We start from the raw sequence: 16,359 nt of genomic DNA on the forward strand, positions 1-16,359 counted from the left end.
ATAAAATTTATACGAGTATGTTGTGTAGGCTTATTTATCTCCAAAGTGTTAGGTTGTACCATAGACATTGCCATCTCATTAGGCCAAAAGGGTCCAATATTGGCAATTTCAACTTAACAGTAACCCATGTGTGTGATTTTTCTTCATTAACCTACAAGGGATGTCATGGTTTGCAGAGGCCCTTTTGCGTACACATAGTGTATGTCACATTTTAGGTGACCAGGAGGATGTTTCCTCTTTCCCAATGAACAAGAGGCCAAGTTATCACGAGCCCCTACTGCAGTGACCTAAGTGAACATCTCAGCATCTCGGAGAGAAAACCGTATCTGTTAGAAACACTGTAGAACATGCAGCAGGAGCATCTATGAAATCGGCTGTGCAAGTTGTGATAAGAGCGATGGTTCTGTCTGTTCTGCCACAGTAAAAAAAAAATGCAGCTCGGTGTCAGGACGAGGCCCCCCCCCCCCCCCCCCCCCGCACTGGCTCTTGTGCATTATTCCCACCCTCCCAGCTCTATACCACAGGAAGAGCACGCTGAGTCGTGGGGATATGGGCAGGACATGTGACTATGTGACTGGGGTAGCTCGCTGTCCAGGCTCACAGCTGTCCCAGGGTAATGATTAAACTAGCACTGTCGAGTGTCCTAGTCTGAAGGACACATTATATGACCATCTAATGTTTAAAGGAGCCAACTTTAAGCCAGAACACAGTAACACCAAGTCAGGACTTGGAATCTGCAATTATTGGATAGAGGCTGCCCAGAAATTGTATTTGCCTTTTCAGTGAAAAAAGGAAACCTGAAGTAATGTTATGGTGTAAACAAAATTGGGGGGAGGGGGATCTTGAAGGAAAACATTTTTAAAAAGCTAGTCTCAATTTTACATTAAAAAACCAATAAGGATGTTAAAGAAGTCAAGCCATCCTGCATAGGCTGAGACTTAGCTATTGTGAGCGCAAAATGTCTATTTCTCTTGGTTAAGATACAAATCAGGATGGCTGAGCAGCCTGCTTTCAATTACCAGCTGCATTTTAAATGTAGCAATATTGCCTTTCTTTAAATTAGTCTCCACAGGCTAGGTAAGAGAGGGCTTCTTTCTAGTTAGTGCAGTTTAATATTTAACTTTACTGTCTCCTTAACCCTTCTCTGTACTTTTTAATAAACTATTTTCCTAGGAATTCCCGTTTTCCCTATTTCTACTCCAAGTCCAGAAGGCCCAGTAGCTGGAGATATAAAAGGTAAGTAGCCTCTCTTTTGACCTCACTTTAATGACAATGTTATGCCCTCCAGACTTTTCCTACTTCCTGTGCGCAGCTATGCCAGGTTCAGGGAGTGTGGCGGTGCCTTGCGGCGCCTCCTCTGTGCGCTCCCCATCCTTCCCCTACGATTTTCTACTGCAATGGCACTACTTCTTCTTCTTTTTTTTTTTTTATTGATTTTAGAGTGAGAGGAAGAGAGAGGGAGGGAGAGAGAGATGGAAACTCATCAATGAGAGAGAACATCCATCGGCCGCCTCCTGCACGTCCCCTGCTGGGGATTTGGCCCACAACCTGGGCATGTGCCCTCACCTGGAATCGAACCGGCCACCGCTTGGTGCACGGGTCAATGCTCAACCACTGAGCCAAACCAGCCAGGGCGGCACTACTTCTTAATGAAATGAAGCTGAGCTTGGACTACCAGTCACTAGCTTGCTCAAAACCTTCCACTGCATCAGTGCCTCCTGTCTCCTTTGGGAGTCTCTACAAAGAAACCCCAAGAAAGGAAAGGAGTGCAGACAGATTGTTTGGGAGGTGGTCCCAGGAAACATCATTAAGGGCGTGAGTCAGGAGTGAGAGTCGCCCCCCGTGGTGTAGATACATTAGCAAGCAGGGTCCTCCTGCAGCACCCGGAGCTCCATCCCTCTGAGCGCAGACTTTGCTCAGCGTTATCCCCGCTAAAGGGATAACCTCAGTTACCTGCCATGCAGGGAGGGCTGCCTTGGGCATGGATTCTGTGGCCCCTCCAGCTTGGCCTGCAGGAAGGCTGAGGAGCTCCTGCAGCCAGAAGAGTACCCCGGGCAGAGAGTGGCAGAGGTGTGCAGGAAGGTGTGGGAGCTACAACTACCTAATTGCTCATTCTGTGAATATTTTGTGATAGTCGATTGTGATTGCTGAGGACTTAGCATTCCCAGCTTTCTTAGAGCTTACATTCCAATTGGGGAACTCATACAATAACATAGATAAAACTATTAAACAAATAAAATCCCCAGTGTGCTAGATTACGACATGCAAGTTTACTACTTTTAAGGAGGAGTCATTCACACTGTAGGTATAAACTAACCCATATGAGATATTGCAGGCCTTTGTGTTAGATTCTGGAGCTGTGGGCAGTTTCCTACATGAACCCCATGATGGCACACATAGGGGTGCACACACTCAGAAGGGCACGCCTGCACCAACATTGCGTGCACACAGCCCATGACCAACTGAGTCACTCAGGGACTTTGCTTCTCATCCCCCAGGGAGCCCAGAAGGGGGCTTCATGGTCACATGTTCTCTCTCTGGGGTGTAGGTGGGGAGACGGGTGTGAAAGCACACGTGGCCCCCCTCCAGGCAGGTCCAGGGTCTGGGTGGGAAGAGGAGGGGCACTTGTGACCAGATAAGATGGTCTCTGGAGAAATCTCTTTGGCTAAGGATTTCAGGTTCTGTGACAATGTGGCAGCTCAGGGTATGGGCTGGAGGCAGCCTTGGTCATGAGTGTTGTGGAAAAAAATGAGGCAGAGAGAGAGGATAGGAAAGGTGAGGTTTGCAGATTTAAATAGGATGGTCAGAGAAGGCCTCATTGGAAAGATAATAGGCAGGGCCCTGAGTGGATGGGTATGAGCTCTGCAGGTGTCTGGGAAAAATCACCCAGACAGAGAGAAAGTGCAAAGTCACTGGGGCAGGGGCCCACTGCGGGTGTTCACCGAACAACAGGGAGACCAGATGTATGAAAGCTGAGTGAGCAAAGGGGAGATGGATAAGGAAGGGGGCTCCCAAGGCCAGATAATAGACCCCTGTCAGCCACCACAAAGACGTAACCTCCTCCTCTGAATGACATGGGAGCCATGGAGAGTTTTGCACTGAGAATTGATATTGCATAAGGATCTTTGTGGCAGTTGTGTTGAAAACCACTTGTAGGGGAGAGGAGAAGCGGGGAGACGTCATGGGAAGTATTGCAATAATCCATGAGGAAGAGATGATGGTGACTCAGACGCGGGAGGTCTCGGCGGAGGTGACAAGGAGTAGACAGATTGTGTATGGAATCTGAAGAAAGAGCCAGCAGGAGTTGCCAGGGGGTTGCTGGACCGGAAATGGGGTACGAGAGAAAGAGAGGGCCCGGGATGGAGAAAACAAGGAAGATGTTGCCATTTATTGAAACAGGAAAGGCTGTGAAAAAGAAGGTGGTGTGTACGGGCTGGGGGAGAGGCAGGCGGAGGAGGTCGTGGGAGCTTGTGGACACCCTCTTCTGTGACGTAAGAATCAAGGTCAGAGGCAGAAGCGAGGGTGGGGAGGAGCTCTTGGAGTTGAGAGAGAAGGTATAACAGAGTCGTCCTAGAATGTGTACGTGCTTGGGGCCTGAATGGGCTTGGGGAGTGTCACAGGAATGGGGGCAGCACAAAGGGCTCACTGAGAGCAGGTGTGACATGATCCAGTCTCCTTCCTATGCTCTGTCGACTTCTGCTCTGCCTGTACCTCTGATCATACCTCGGCACCTGTGTGATTACGTGGGGTGCTGTCTAAAGTTTTTGTCAGATGCGTGGTTACTTGGGAACGGCAGCTCTGCTCGACTTGGTCCCCACAGGACCAACCACAGCATCCTGCCCACAGGAGTATAATCCAGCGCTCCCCTAAAATGTTTGCTAATTGACTAGAATGAAACTCAGCTTTTGAGTTTTGATTACAACACACATCCGTGGTCTTCTGCCACAAGAATGTTTTAGATCTCCCACTTACTGTCTGTTTACAGTAATTCCTTTGTTATTCAGTTCCCTTTCCTCCCCAGTAGACTGGTGTTGACTTCAGGAAAATACATTTAATTGAACTTGAAGGGAAGTTCAGATGTCTGTTACAAAATATTAGGGAACAGCCTCAAGGAAAAGAAGTTTAATTAGTGCACTTAGATTTATTTGGGAATTTGAATGCACAGATATCCATTTCAATTTGGTCTTTTATTAATGCATTTGAAAAACATCCAACTTGGGGCCTAACTCCTGGCAGTGAACTTGAGAAGCACAAACATCTCAACAGCCAGAGGATACACAGTACTGGATACCAAGCGCCTTTCAACCCCCGAGGATTTTAATTCTTTAAGTCCCATTGATGCCTTCATGTCTTCTAATACAGAGGATATAAATTCCTGTGTATCACCCCAGGTCTTAATCTAGATTTCCAGGGGTGAAGCCCAGGCTTTTATTTTGAGCCAGTTTTCCAGAGGATTCTGACATATGTCTCTTGATACGAACCACTCCTCCAGTTAGTAAAAGTTCCCATTTAGTGGTTGGCAAACTTTTCTGTAAAGGGTCAGAGAGTAACTCTTTTCAGCTTCGTAGGCAAAGTGGCAATACTTAACTTCGCTGTTGTACAAGCAGCTATAGACAATACATAAATGAATGAACTTGGCTGTGTTCCAGGAAAACTTTATTTACCAAGACAGGAGTGGATTTGGCACTCAGGCCACGGTTTATGGACCCCGGGGTTATATCAGAATCTCTGGGTCTGGGACTGCACAGCCAGCAACGGTGTTTTACCAGGCGACTCCAGCGTGCAGCCAGTAGGGGAGCCGCTGCTGCAGAATCCACCTGTCAGTTTCTGACACCGAAGCTGTGAAGCGAAGGACAGAACAGTGTTGCAGATCAGGATGTTCGTGGATTTTTTACTGTATTTAATGACCCCGGATATGATTAAGATTTTCTGGGTCCAAGTGATTAGTTGTTTCCACTTAAGATTCATTTTTAGAAGTCCATGTATAACACACCCCTTCGAGGGCTCCTTCTAAACATCACAGCATACGCAAAACATACACTCTAGAGCAGTGGTTCTCAACCTTCCTAATGCGGCGACCCTCGAATACACTTCCTCATGTTGCATGTGGGCGTATCTGCATGTGGGCGGACCCGCCTGGAGATGGACAGAGGATCGGTGTCTCGGTTCCTAAGACCATCAGAAATATGTGTTTTCCCGTGGTCTTAGGCGACTCCTGTGAAAGGGTCGTTCGACCCCCAAAGGGGTCGCGACCCCCAGGTTGGGAACCGCTGCTCTAGAGGGACACTGGCTGACAGGCGTGTGCACACGCTTTTCCCTTCAAGTTCAAATGCAGAGAGGAGAAAAGCAAAATCCACGGTGGCAGAAAGACTCTAGGTGCTTACTTTAGGAGGCTGATACAGTCCAAGGATGATGGTGTGGGGCAGCCCACTTGGCCGGAAGACTGGCTAGTCAGGACAAATATGAAAAGGTTTTGATTCCCCTAATCACTTTTTTAAGGGTTACTGGCAACTGCCAAAGTTTTGAGGTCAGTGTGGACGGGACTAAGGATGAGAACTCGGAGGCTGCAAGGGAGCCGCTGGGGCATACTTTCCTGGCTGTGTTCTTCCCCAGGCAGGACATTTCATCAACCCGGCGGGGTGGGGCGGTCACTGTTGACGTGGAGACCTGCTAGGTAAGGCTGAAGAAAAGGACCAGCGAATTCTGATATCTCAGTTTTGAAGCTCTGTGTAGATGCCAACAAAATAGAATTCAAAGAGCGGTGTTTACTGAAAAGAATTCTAGTCTTGCATGCTTAGCATGGTCTTCATTCATTAAACTTTTATTAAGTGCCTACTCCGTGCTAGGCACTGGCAAGGCAGCAGTGTGCTGCCCAGTCCCTGCACCCTGGAAGCTCCCTGCCCTGCAGGAGACACCCAGGTGAACGGTTATAACAGCAGGAGTTAACGCCATGACTGGGCAAGAACACAAAGCCATGGGAGCATACAAGAGTGACATCCTCCCAGTCCCTTACAGAAGGGAGGGAGGGAAGGCTGGATGGCAGAAAAAGAAAGGAAGGGAGGAAAGAAGGATGGGAGGTAGGTAGAGCTTCTGGAAGGGCTTCCCCGGAGCAGGAGGTGAAGGAGTTAGGCAGGCAGAGGGGCAGCTAAGAGGAGGCATGGGGATAGGAGAGGGGATGCCAGGTGGGTCACTGGGGCTGAATCACGGGGAAGGGGGAAGAAGCGGAAGTGAGTCATGGGGTACGGAGGGGAGTGGACTAGGAAAAGATCAGAGGGCAGCCAGGCTCCACTCTGCAGGTCACAGTGCACAGCTGTCTCTCGTCTGAGGGACACCACATCCACTGAGGACCTTGCACGTTTGTATATTTATGACGACGATTTTGCAGCAGGTGACAGGAAAGCATCTTGAGGAAGAGACACCTTCTCTAGTTTGCACAAAGGTGCCACGTGGGCTGCTGGCAGTCTGGAAGATTTGAAGGGTATACAATGTCACACATGTCAAGGATTTTGGATTCTGTCACCTTTGAGGAATTTAAACTGGACAGTGATATGAGAAGAAAGATCACTCTTGACACCAGGATGGACTGAACTGGAAGGGGTCAGACAGGAACCAGACAGCCCTGTTAGGAGGTTGTCAAAATAATCCAGACGGCTCTGGCCGGTTTGGCTCAGCGGTTAGAGCGTCGGCCTGCAGTCCGGAGAGACCCGGGTTCGGTTCCTGCTAAGGGCATGTACCTCGGTTGCAGTTTGTCCCCGGCCCTGGTTGGTCGTGCGGGTGGCAGCCACTCGATGTGTCCCTTTCACATCGATGTTTCTCTCTCTCTGTTTCTCTCTCTCCCTCCCACTCTACCTGAACAAAAAATGGAAAAATGTCCTCGGGTGATGAATGGTCAGGGCAGTGCTCATGCCAGCCTGTGTTCCGAGGCTTCTCCTGTGATGAATGTGCCCTTTTTGTCAAATTAGGTGACTGTTTGATTTATGTATGAACAAGTCAGAGATTATGCAAACATTGCAAAGGTGTTCTGATTTTCCCTGATCTTTTGTCTTAATTATTTTATTAGGAAAAAAAATTCCACAACACTGTTACTAACCTTTTATCTGAAAGATTAAGGGTTTAAGGCAAAGCAAAACGAATGGGATTTGGCTAAACTTTAAAAATTATTGTTTTAGCCCTGGCCGGTTTGGCTCAGCGGTTAGAGCGTCGGCCTGCGGTCCCGAGAGACCCGGGTTCGGTTCCCGCTAAGGGCACGTATCTTGGTTGCAGTTTGTCCCCGGCCCTGGTTGGTCGTGCGGGTGGCAGCCACTTGATGTGTCCCTTCACGTCGATGTTTCTCTCTCTCTCTCTTCCTCTCTCTCCCTCCTACTCTATCTGAACAAAAAATGTCCTCAGGTGAGGATAAAAAAAAAAAAAAAAAAAAATTATTGTTTTAATCCTTGTAGAAAATCTTTTCAAAATGCATGAGACCTCCCTTTCTTAACCAGGGTGAACCCAGTCAAATCTTGAGCCTTTCGGGATCTTTTTTATGGGACCATGGTGCAGATTAGACACTAAAGTTCTTGATAGAAATGTAGATGGTTTAAATAAGAGATTGGTTTGACTATGTAAACGAATCTAGGACATACCTTGAACGTGGCTTTTAAAATCAATTATCAGCTTATATTTTTAGCATGAGCTTTAGAATCAAACAGATCTAGGTTCAAATCGTGACTCTGCTTTTCTGGCTGTGTGACCTTGGACAAAGTAATTACCCTTTCTGGGCATCTTTTTGCTCAACTCTAAAATGCCCACCTCTCTTACAGGGCTCTTGCTTGACTTCATTTCATTTTAATCCTCACCTGAGGACAAGCTTTTATTGATTTTAGAGAGAGAGATAGGGAGAAGGAGAGGGAGCGAAACATTCATATTAGAGAAAAACATCCATCGGTTGCCTCCCATATGCGCCCTGACCAGGGATCAAGACCAGGAATCGAACTGGCAGCCTTTTGGTGTATGGGACAACGCTCCAACCAACTGAGCTTCAGTGGCCAGGGCTTGACTTCATTTTTCACCCGTTTATAATGAAGTCAAGCAAGAGCCCCGTCTTGATGAGAAATATTTATTTATTGAGAAATACTGTATGATGACACTGGGTCCCCAAAGTGACCTCTCACCACGTGGTCAGTCTGCTAGATGTTTGACTCATTTATTATGTGTAATGAATCACCCCCAAACGTAGAAAAACTTGGAGAAATACAACACAATTTATTTCTCACAATTGTGTGGGCTCGCTGGGCAGTCTTTCTGCGGGACTTGCTGGAGGGTCTGCTGGGGACACGGGGCGTCCCTCCCACACGGCCTTTCTCCTCGAGGAGGCCAGACCGGGTACTTCACGTGGCTGTCTCAGGGGTCCCAGAGGGTGAGAATGGAAACCACAGAGCCTGCTGTGACCTGGGCTCAGAAATCCTACACCAGCCGTTCACTTCATTTCTCGGGTCAGAGCAAGTCACGGAGCCCATAGTGATTTCAGTGGAGTGATGTGAAAGGCACACAGCTAAGATGGAGACTGGGAGGGGAAGGGGGAGCCTGCTTTACACACGGGCTGGGAAAACCGTCCTCGGAGCTGACTGAACAGAGAAGGAGCCGGGGGCGGGCGTTCCAGGCAGAGGAAGGTCCTGAGGTGCCAGAGCCTTTGTTTGCGGGCTTGGGAGCAGCCGACTGCTGGGCAGGCCTCCTGTCTGGGGGGGGGGGGGGAGCGCCCCAAAGCCACGGATGGCACGGAGTTGAGCTGAATTTACGTTTATTTCTCTTCTTCTAAAACATATTTAATTCAAGATTGTCCATAAATAGGAATCTATTAAATTGAAGTTTTACCGTACAAAGCTCATATCTGGGGCAAAAAATGTGTTTCGCAGGAGTAGTGATTAAAAGATTATCTGAAAGATGTTTTGCAAAGTATGCCCTCCCTGGATGTTGCTGAGTGGCATCTCTGACTTTTCCTGACTATTTGTTTCATTTCCCTTGAGGATGAGTGTTTGGGGTTAAGAATGTCTATAAGCCGCGGATAACGCATAGTGTGTGTTTTCATGACGGAGACCTGGAGGAAGAGAGAAAGTGACAAAGGGATGGACAAGGGAGACCCCTCTGAAGTGTCCTCTCCTCCACAGGGTGTGACTGTAACTTGGAAGGAGTTCTCCCCGAAATATGTGATGCCCGCGGAAGATGCCTGTGCCGCCCTGGGGTGGGGGGCCCTCGGTGTGACGCCTGTCGCTCGGGCTTCTACTCATTTCCTATTTGCCAAGGTAAGTGGGCAGCACAGCACAGCGATCGCCGGTCCCCCGAGGTGAGTCTCCTCCTCAGGAAAGGCAGAGGCTGTTTTCTGGCAGAGCTGTGTGGCCTGCGGTTTAATAAATAAGCCCTTGACTTATAAACGTGCATCACATGGGACTGTCCTCCTCCCTGGACCATGTCACCTTCTTCCGTCTTTCCAACCCTACCCTTCCTCCTCGCTGATGGTCAGGCACATGGCTTTGGAGTCAGCTGCCTGCGCGTGCGCATCCTGGCTCTGGGGAGGAGGTGTGATGTGAGCAGGGTTTAGGAACCTGCCAGGCAGATACGGGGAGGAGGTGGGGCATTCCAGGGCAAGGGAACAGCATGCACAAATCCTCAACCTCCTCCCTCCCCACCGTGGTGTGTCCTAGCATCCCGTCCTGGTAAGAGTCACGGAAGAGGATGGACCGTGGGAGTAGGAGGCGTCTGGCCCAATCCCTAGGGCATAATAGGTGTGCTGTAAATGGTGGGTGAATGAGCAAATGCATGAATGGGTTTGCGCAAGTCCTTCTCCCCATTGCCTGGCGCTGTTCATCCCCCAGTGGTCAGTGTAGGGAAAGGAAGGAGGAAGAAGAGAAGATTGTCAGTCAGGGCTAGAACTTAACACTTCTGCAGTGTTGTACACAGACAGGGACTTGCCGTAAGTGATTAGGTGCTAACCCATCTCTTAGCGCCCAGGAAGCCAGACAGGGCACAGCTGCAGAAACTCAACAAGCCGCAGGGAGGCAGCTCCCACCTTGTTTTCCTCCCTTTCCAATCTTAATTACTTCTTATTTGCAAAACCCAATTGGCATCAGACATCCAGAACCCACCTCCAGGAGACTCTGGAAAGTGTCGTTTCTGGTTTCCCAGCCTCGGAACACAGGAGGAGGTTAGCATTGCTTTTGAGAAATCTCATCCACAAGGTCAGCCACAATAAGGACCTGTGTGTATGGGACAGGAGCAGGAAAAACCCTCCCCAGAGCTGGAGGGCAAGGTGCCCAAGAGCAAGGTTTCACTGGCTCTCACCGTGGGCAATTTACTTAATCCCTCTGTTCCTCAGTTTCCAAATAGTGCCCACCCTGCAATGTGCTGTGCAGGTTACGTGCCCACTGACGCATGGATGTTCTAGAAGCACTCTCTTGTATGGTAGCTATTATTCCTTAACCCTCCTTCTGTCCCATATTACCCTCTGCATCATTTTAAAATATATATATATATTTTTATTGATTTTAGAGAGAGAGGAAGGGAGAGGGAGAGAGAGAAACACTGATGTGAGAAACATTGATGTGCTGCCTCCTGCACGTCACCCCTGCTGGGGATTGAGCCCTCAGCCCTGGCATGTGCCCTGACGGGAATCAAACCGGCAACCTCCTGGTGCATGTGATAACTGACGCTCCACCAACTGAGCCACACTAGCCAGGGCATGCCCTCTGCATCATTTTAAGAGCCTGTTGCCCCAGTGCCAGCTGATCTCTCTGTTTGTATAGATGCCTTCATGACATATCCCAAGCTCCCTCTTTTTCCTCCTGGTCCCCTGGCACGCCCATCCACAGACCTCTATCCTCTGCCTCTACTTCTCAGCCTTTGCCTCTGAGGCCACAGAAGCTCTCAGTAGTTTCTGTACAGAGATTTGCTCACCTAGCAGGTGGAAGGGTAAGGACAGGGAGCAGGTATTTTTTCTTTCTCTTCCTTGACTTCAGCCATTTGAAATGTCCAATGCATTTCCCATGGAAACATTGGACAGGTGATACTTTTGTTCAGATTGTTTGCTAACAATTGTATGCTAACTTGGCTCTGTGGTCTGGTGTGAGAACTTCATCCTTGTATAAATATTGTTTCTGACATTTGAGCTCTACAACCCTATCCCCAGCGCTGTTTTATAGAAGCTCTACTCTGGGCATATATAGCCAAGAAGATGGGGGTTCGCTCTCTTTCAAACTTCCAATCTGGGGCTACAGTTTCAGCTGAGGAGGGGCAGGCTGCTGGCATTTGTCATTGCCCTTGTATGATGGAGACTCTGCCAGGCATTCCAAGCTGAGAATACTGGGGCCCTTATCACTCCTCCCCAGCTGGCTTATAGGGTGGTGGTTCCAAGTGAGGGGAGGCAAGCTGAGACAAGGGCCCACCACTCTCACCCCCAGTGCCTACTTGTACAGCAGGGGTGTTGCTCCAGTAAAAGTGGGTCCTCATATCAACTCTGGCCGCACAGTAGTTCTGCACATCCAGGAAGAAAGGTAGGTCATAATGATAAGGAGTTCTGAAGCTTTTTCTGAGGGGACTACTTTAACAGAGGAGAGAACTTCGTACCTAAAGGTGTTGTGAAAAATGGTGCAGATCTGGATGCATAACACTTAAAAGGAGACTGATAGCTCCGATAGAAGCAGAACAGCAGAGCAGCCAGGAGTGCAATAGAATCAGGTAAAGGTAGCCAAGAAGAGCCTTCCTGACATCACAGGTAATTCTGGAGGTTGGGAAGGTTAGAAGGCTACACCTACTCGGGCGTAATTAGAGAAGGACACGGGGAAGACTCAGAAACGTCTCCGAAGCTGCCTACAAACCCATCAACACAGAGTGGAAGCCTCATTGGCCACAAGAGGTTTAAGCATAACCTAACCAAACACTGACGGAACAAGCTGCTCTGACACAAGGCAACTCCTAGGGTGTCAGGATTAAAAATAATATCATAGTCATCCCTGGCCATCTAGAACTGTATGATGCCCAAGGCTGTGCCCTCTCCGAAGTGATCACAGAGGGAAAATCCAAACTAGTAGCCCATGGCTACATAAGGGGAAAAATGTAAACTCCCCAAACCATGAGAGTGGCCTTCAAGCCACGAACATATGCAATGGGAAAGGGTGTTTAAGTATAACCTTCAACCACTAAATTGCTTGTACTGACCCAGGTGACCCCAAGGTGGCCAGGCCAAGAGATAAAAACAATGGGGGAAAATCTGAATAGGAACATGAGAATCCTGAACGTTGAAGAGGAAATAGACTATGCAGAATTAGTTCAGTCAAGTCACTAAACAAATAAACAAACAACCAAGCAAACAATAGTAACAATCCTGGTGGTGGCTTAGTATCCAGAGTTGCTATAATATATTATTTAAAATGTCCAGTTTTAAAAAATAATTGTGAGTATGCAAAGAAACAGGGAAGTGTGACCTATACACAGGAAAAAAGCAGGCAATATAAACAGATTTTGAATGGGCTCAGATGGTGGACTTAGTAGACTAAAATAGTTCTATAAATATGTGCCAAGAACTAAAGGAAATCATGCTTAATGAATTAAAGGAAGGTATGATGACAATGTCTCATCAAATGGAGATTGTCAGTGAAGAGAGAGAAAATATTAAACAATCGAATGGAAATTCTGGATTTGAAAAGTATAATTGTAATGAAAAATTCACTGGAGGGATTTAAAAGTAGATTTGAGCAGGCAGAAGAATCAGCAAACTCAGTAATAGGTCAACAGAGATTATTCAGTCTATAAAAGAGAGGAAAAGAATGACAATACATGAACAAATCCTCAGAGAAATAAGGAACACCATTAAGTCCACCAAAATATGTGTAATGGGAGTACCAGAAGGAGAGGAAAGAGAGACAGTGCCAGAAAAAATTGTCAAAGAAATAATGGCACAAAACTCCCCAAATCCAATAAAAACAATTTATACACCTAAGAATTCAGTGAACTTCAAGAAGGATAAATAAAAAGAGATATAGACATATCATGGTTTAAATACTGAAAGACAAAGATAAAATCTTTAAATCAGTAAAAGAAAAATGACTTATTGCCTGCAAAGGAACCCCAGTTAGACTTCTTATCTGAAACAATGGAGGTTAAAAGGTAGTGGATCACATATTCTATGACCCGAAAGTCAACCAATAATTTTACATATATCAAAATTCTTTTTCAAAATTAAAGCAAAATAAAGACAATCCCAGATTAACAAAACTGAGAGAAGTTGATGCTAGCATCCCTACCTGCTTTATAAGAAATACTAATAGAGCTTTTTCAGGCTGAAAATAAGTGACACCAGACAGTAATTGGAATACATATGCAAAAATAACCCATTAGCCATGGGTTACTATTGGCCGTGGTAATTATGTAGGTGTATTAGCCTGCTTCGGATGCATAACAAGATGGTATAGACTAGGTGGCTTAAACAATAGGCATTTATTTTCTCAGTTCTAGAGGGTAGAAGTCCAAGATCAAGGTGCCAGAAAATTTTATTTCTGGTGAGTACTCTCTCCCTGACTTGCAGACAGCGGCCTTCTCCCTGTATCCTCACATGGCCTTTCCTCTTTGTGATGGTTGTGGGGAGAGATCTTTGGTGTTGCTTCTTCTTCTTATAAGGATTACAGTCCTATAGGATTAGTGACCCACCCTTATGACCTCATTTAATCTTAAATACCTTCTTAAAGGTTCTATACCAACATATAGTCTCATTGGAGGTTAGGATTTCAACATATGAATTGGGGGGAACACAGTTCAGTCCATGAAAGTAGGTATTACAAGACAGTGTAATTGTATATTTTTATTCTTTCTTGTCATGATTTATTTGAAAAGAAATTGCACAAGAATACACATATACATTGTTGGGCCTATAATATAGAGAAATCTAATAATATATTTCACAATGATAGATGGGTAAGCAAAGCTCAAAGCTGTGTTAGAATAAGGAAATGACACCAAATCCACAGGAAGAAATAAAGAGAACCAGAAAGGATAAACAATCAAGTTTATTAAAATACTCTATACATATATGCTTGCTTTCTTTTCTTCTATCTTTAGAAGACATAGATGATCTATAAACACACACACACACACATATATACACATATACATGTACATATATATATATACACACACACACACATACATATTTTGTTGGGTTTTAACATATATAAACATAATATGTACAACAGTAATAACATAAAAACAGGGAGAGGGGCCTGGCCAGTTTGGCTCAATGGTTAGCTGGACCAAGAGTTGCGGGTTCTGGTCAAGGGCAAGTACCTTGGTTGCAGTTTGGCCCCTGGCCCTGGTTGGGGTCGTGTGAGAGGCAACCAATTCATGTGTCTCTCTCATATTGATGTTTCTCTCTCTCCCCCTCCCACTCCATCTGAAGATAAATGAAAAAATATCCTTGGGTGAGGATTAAAAAACAAAACAAAACAGGGAGAGGGAATGGAGCTACATTGAGGAGTAAGTTTTCTGTGTCATTGGAACTAAGTTCATGTAAATCTGAAGTAGATTCTGATAAGATGTATTTTGTAAGCACTAAAACAACCACTGAGACAATAACTCAAAAATAATTAAAAAGTTGTTAAAGGAAGTAAAATGCTACACTAAAAAAATATCCATTTAATTCAAAAGAAGACAATAAAGGAGGACTAGAAAAACAAAAAGACATGAGACACATAGAAAACAAAATGCAAAATGGCAGAGGGAAAATTCAGCTGTATCAATATAACATTAAATGTGAATGAATTATACCTCATACCATATACAAATATGAATCCCAATGGATCAGAAACCTAAATATAACATCTAAAACTATAAAAATTCTAGAAGGAAACAGATATAAATCTTTGTGACATTAGTTTAGGCATTAGCTTTTTAGATTGGACACCAAAAACATAATCAACAAAAACAAAAGTAGATATTGGACTTCATCAGAATTAAACAGTTTTGTGCTTCAAAGAACCCTATCAAGAAAGTGAAAAGACAACTCAAAGACTGATAATATTTGCAAATCATGTATCTGATTAAAAACTAGTATCAATAAAATATAAAGATAATCTTATAATAATTGAAAGACAAATAACCTAATGAAGATAGACAAAGAATTTGATACAGATTTCTCAAAAGAAGATATGCAAATGACCAGTAAGCACATGAAAAGATGCTCAACATCACCAATTATTAGGTAAATACAAATTGAAACCACAATGAAATATCATAGACTAAAATCAGACAATAACAAGTGTTGGCAGCAATGTGGAGAAATCTGAACCCTCATACATTGCTAGTGGGAAGGTACAATGAAACGGCTGTTTTGGAAACAGTTTTGCTGTTTCTCAGAGTTAAACATTAGAGCAACCATAAGACCAAGCAAATCCACTGCTAGGTATATGTCCAAGAGAAATGAAAACATACATTCACACAGTATACCAACATCCATAGCAGCATTAGTGAAAATAGCCAAACAGGAAAAAAATCCAAATGTTCATTAATTGATGAATGGATAAATAAAATATGGTATATCCATACTATGGGATATTATTTGGAAAAAACAATGAAGTATCGACATGTACTACAACATGGATGAACCTTGAAAACGTTATGCTAAGTGAAATAAACCAGTCACAAAGACCATTTATGGTATGGTCCCAATGATATGAAATGTCAAAATTAGGCAAATTCATGGAGTAGATAGGGTTGCTTAGGACTGGAATGGGGGTGGGGGTGGCAGAGAAAGGGCCATGGGCATTGACTGCTAGTGAGTATGGGATTTCTTTAGAGGGGACAAAATGTGTTTTTTTTTATCCTCACCCAAGGACATTTTTGCATTTATCTTCAGATAGAGCATGAAGGAGAGTGGGAGGAAGAGAGAGAGAAATATTGATGTGAGAGAGACACATCTACTGGCCACCACCCACACAACCCCATGGGGCCGGGGACAAACTGCACCAAGTTACATGTCCTTAGTGGGAACCAAACCCAGGACTCTCTGGTCCACGGGCTGACGGTCCAACTGCTGAGCCAAACTGGCCAGGGCCAAAATGTTTTTAAAAGTAGATTGTGCTGATGGTTGTACAACCCTGTGAATATATGTAAAAAACCATTGGACTTGACATTTTATTTTATTTTATTTTTTATCATCCTCACCCGAGGACATTTTTCCATTTTTTGTTCAGATAGAGCGGGAGGGAAAGAGAGGAAGAGAGAGAGAGAGAAACATCGATGTGAAAGGGACACATCGAGTGGTCGCCACCCGCACAGCCAACCAGGGCCAGGGACAAACTGCAACCGAGGTACATGCCCTTAGCGGGAACCGGACCCGGG

The 16,359-nt window shown here is 45.5% G+C and overlaps 1 protein-coding gene across 3 annotated transcripts in view; it reads left to right on the forward strand.

Annotated features, from left to right (window-relative positions):
- The window catches only part of LAMA3 (laminin subunit alpha 3), a 249,933-nt gene that overhangs the window by 82,190 nt on the left and 151,384 nt on the right, over positions 1-16,359 (forward strand). For 2 of the 3 annotated variants that reach the window (XM_036245198.1, XM_036245200.1), the window contains exons 11-12: positions 1,174-1,236; positions 9,144-9,278. In XM_036245198.1, coding sequence (XP_036101091.1) covers positions 1,174-1,236; positions 9,144-9,278 — 198 coding nt within the window. Of the gene's footprint in view, positions 1-1,173; positions 1,241-2,357; positions 2,360-9,143; positions 9,279-16,359 lie in introns of all 3 variants that reach the window. The other variant, XM_036245199.1, reaches the window with a different exon arrangement.

This window comes from Molossus molossus, unplaced genomic scaffold (genome assembly GCF_014108415.1).
Source record: "Molossus molossus isolate mMolMol1 unplaced genomic scaffold, mMolMol1.p scaffold_m16_p_6, whole genome shotgun sequence".
Lineage (NCBI taxonomy): Eukaryota > Metazoa > Chordata > Mammalia > Chiroptera > Molossidae > Molossus > Molossus molossus.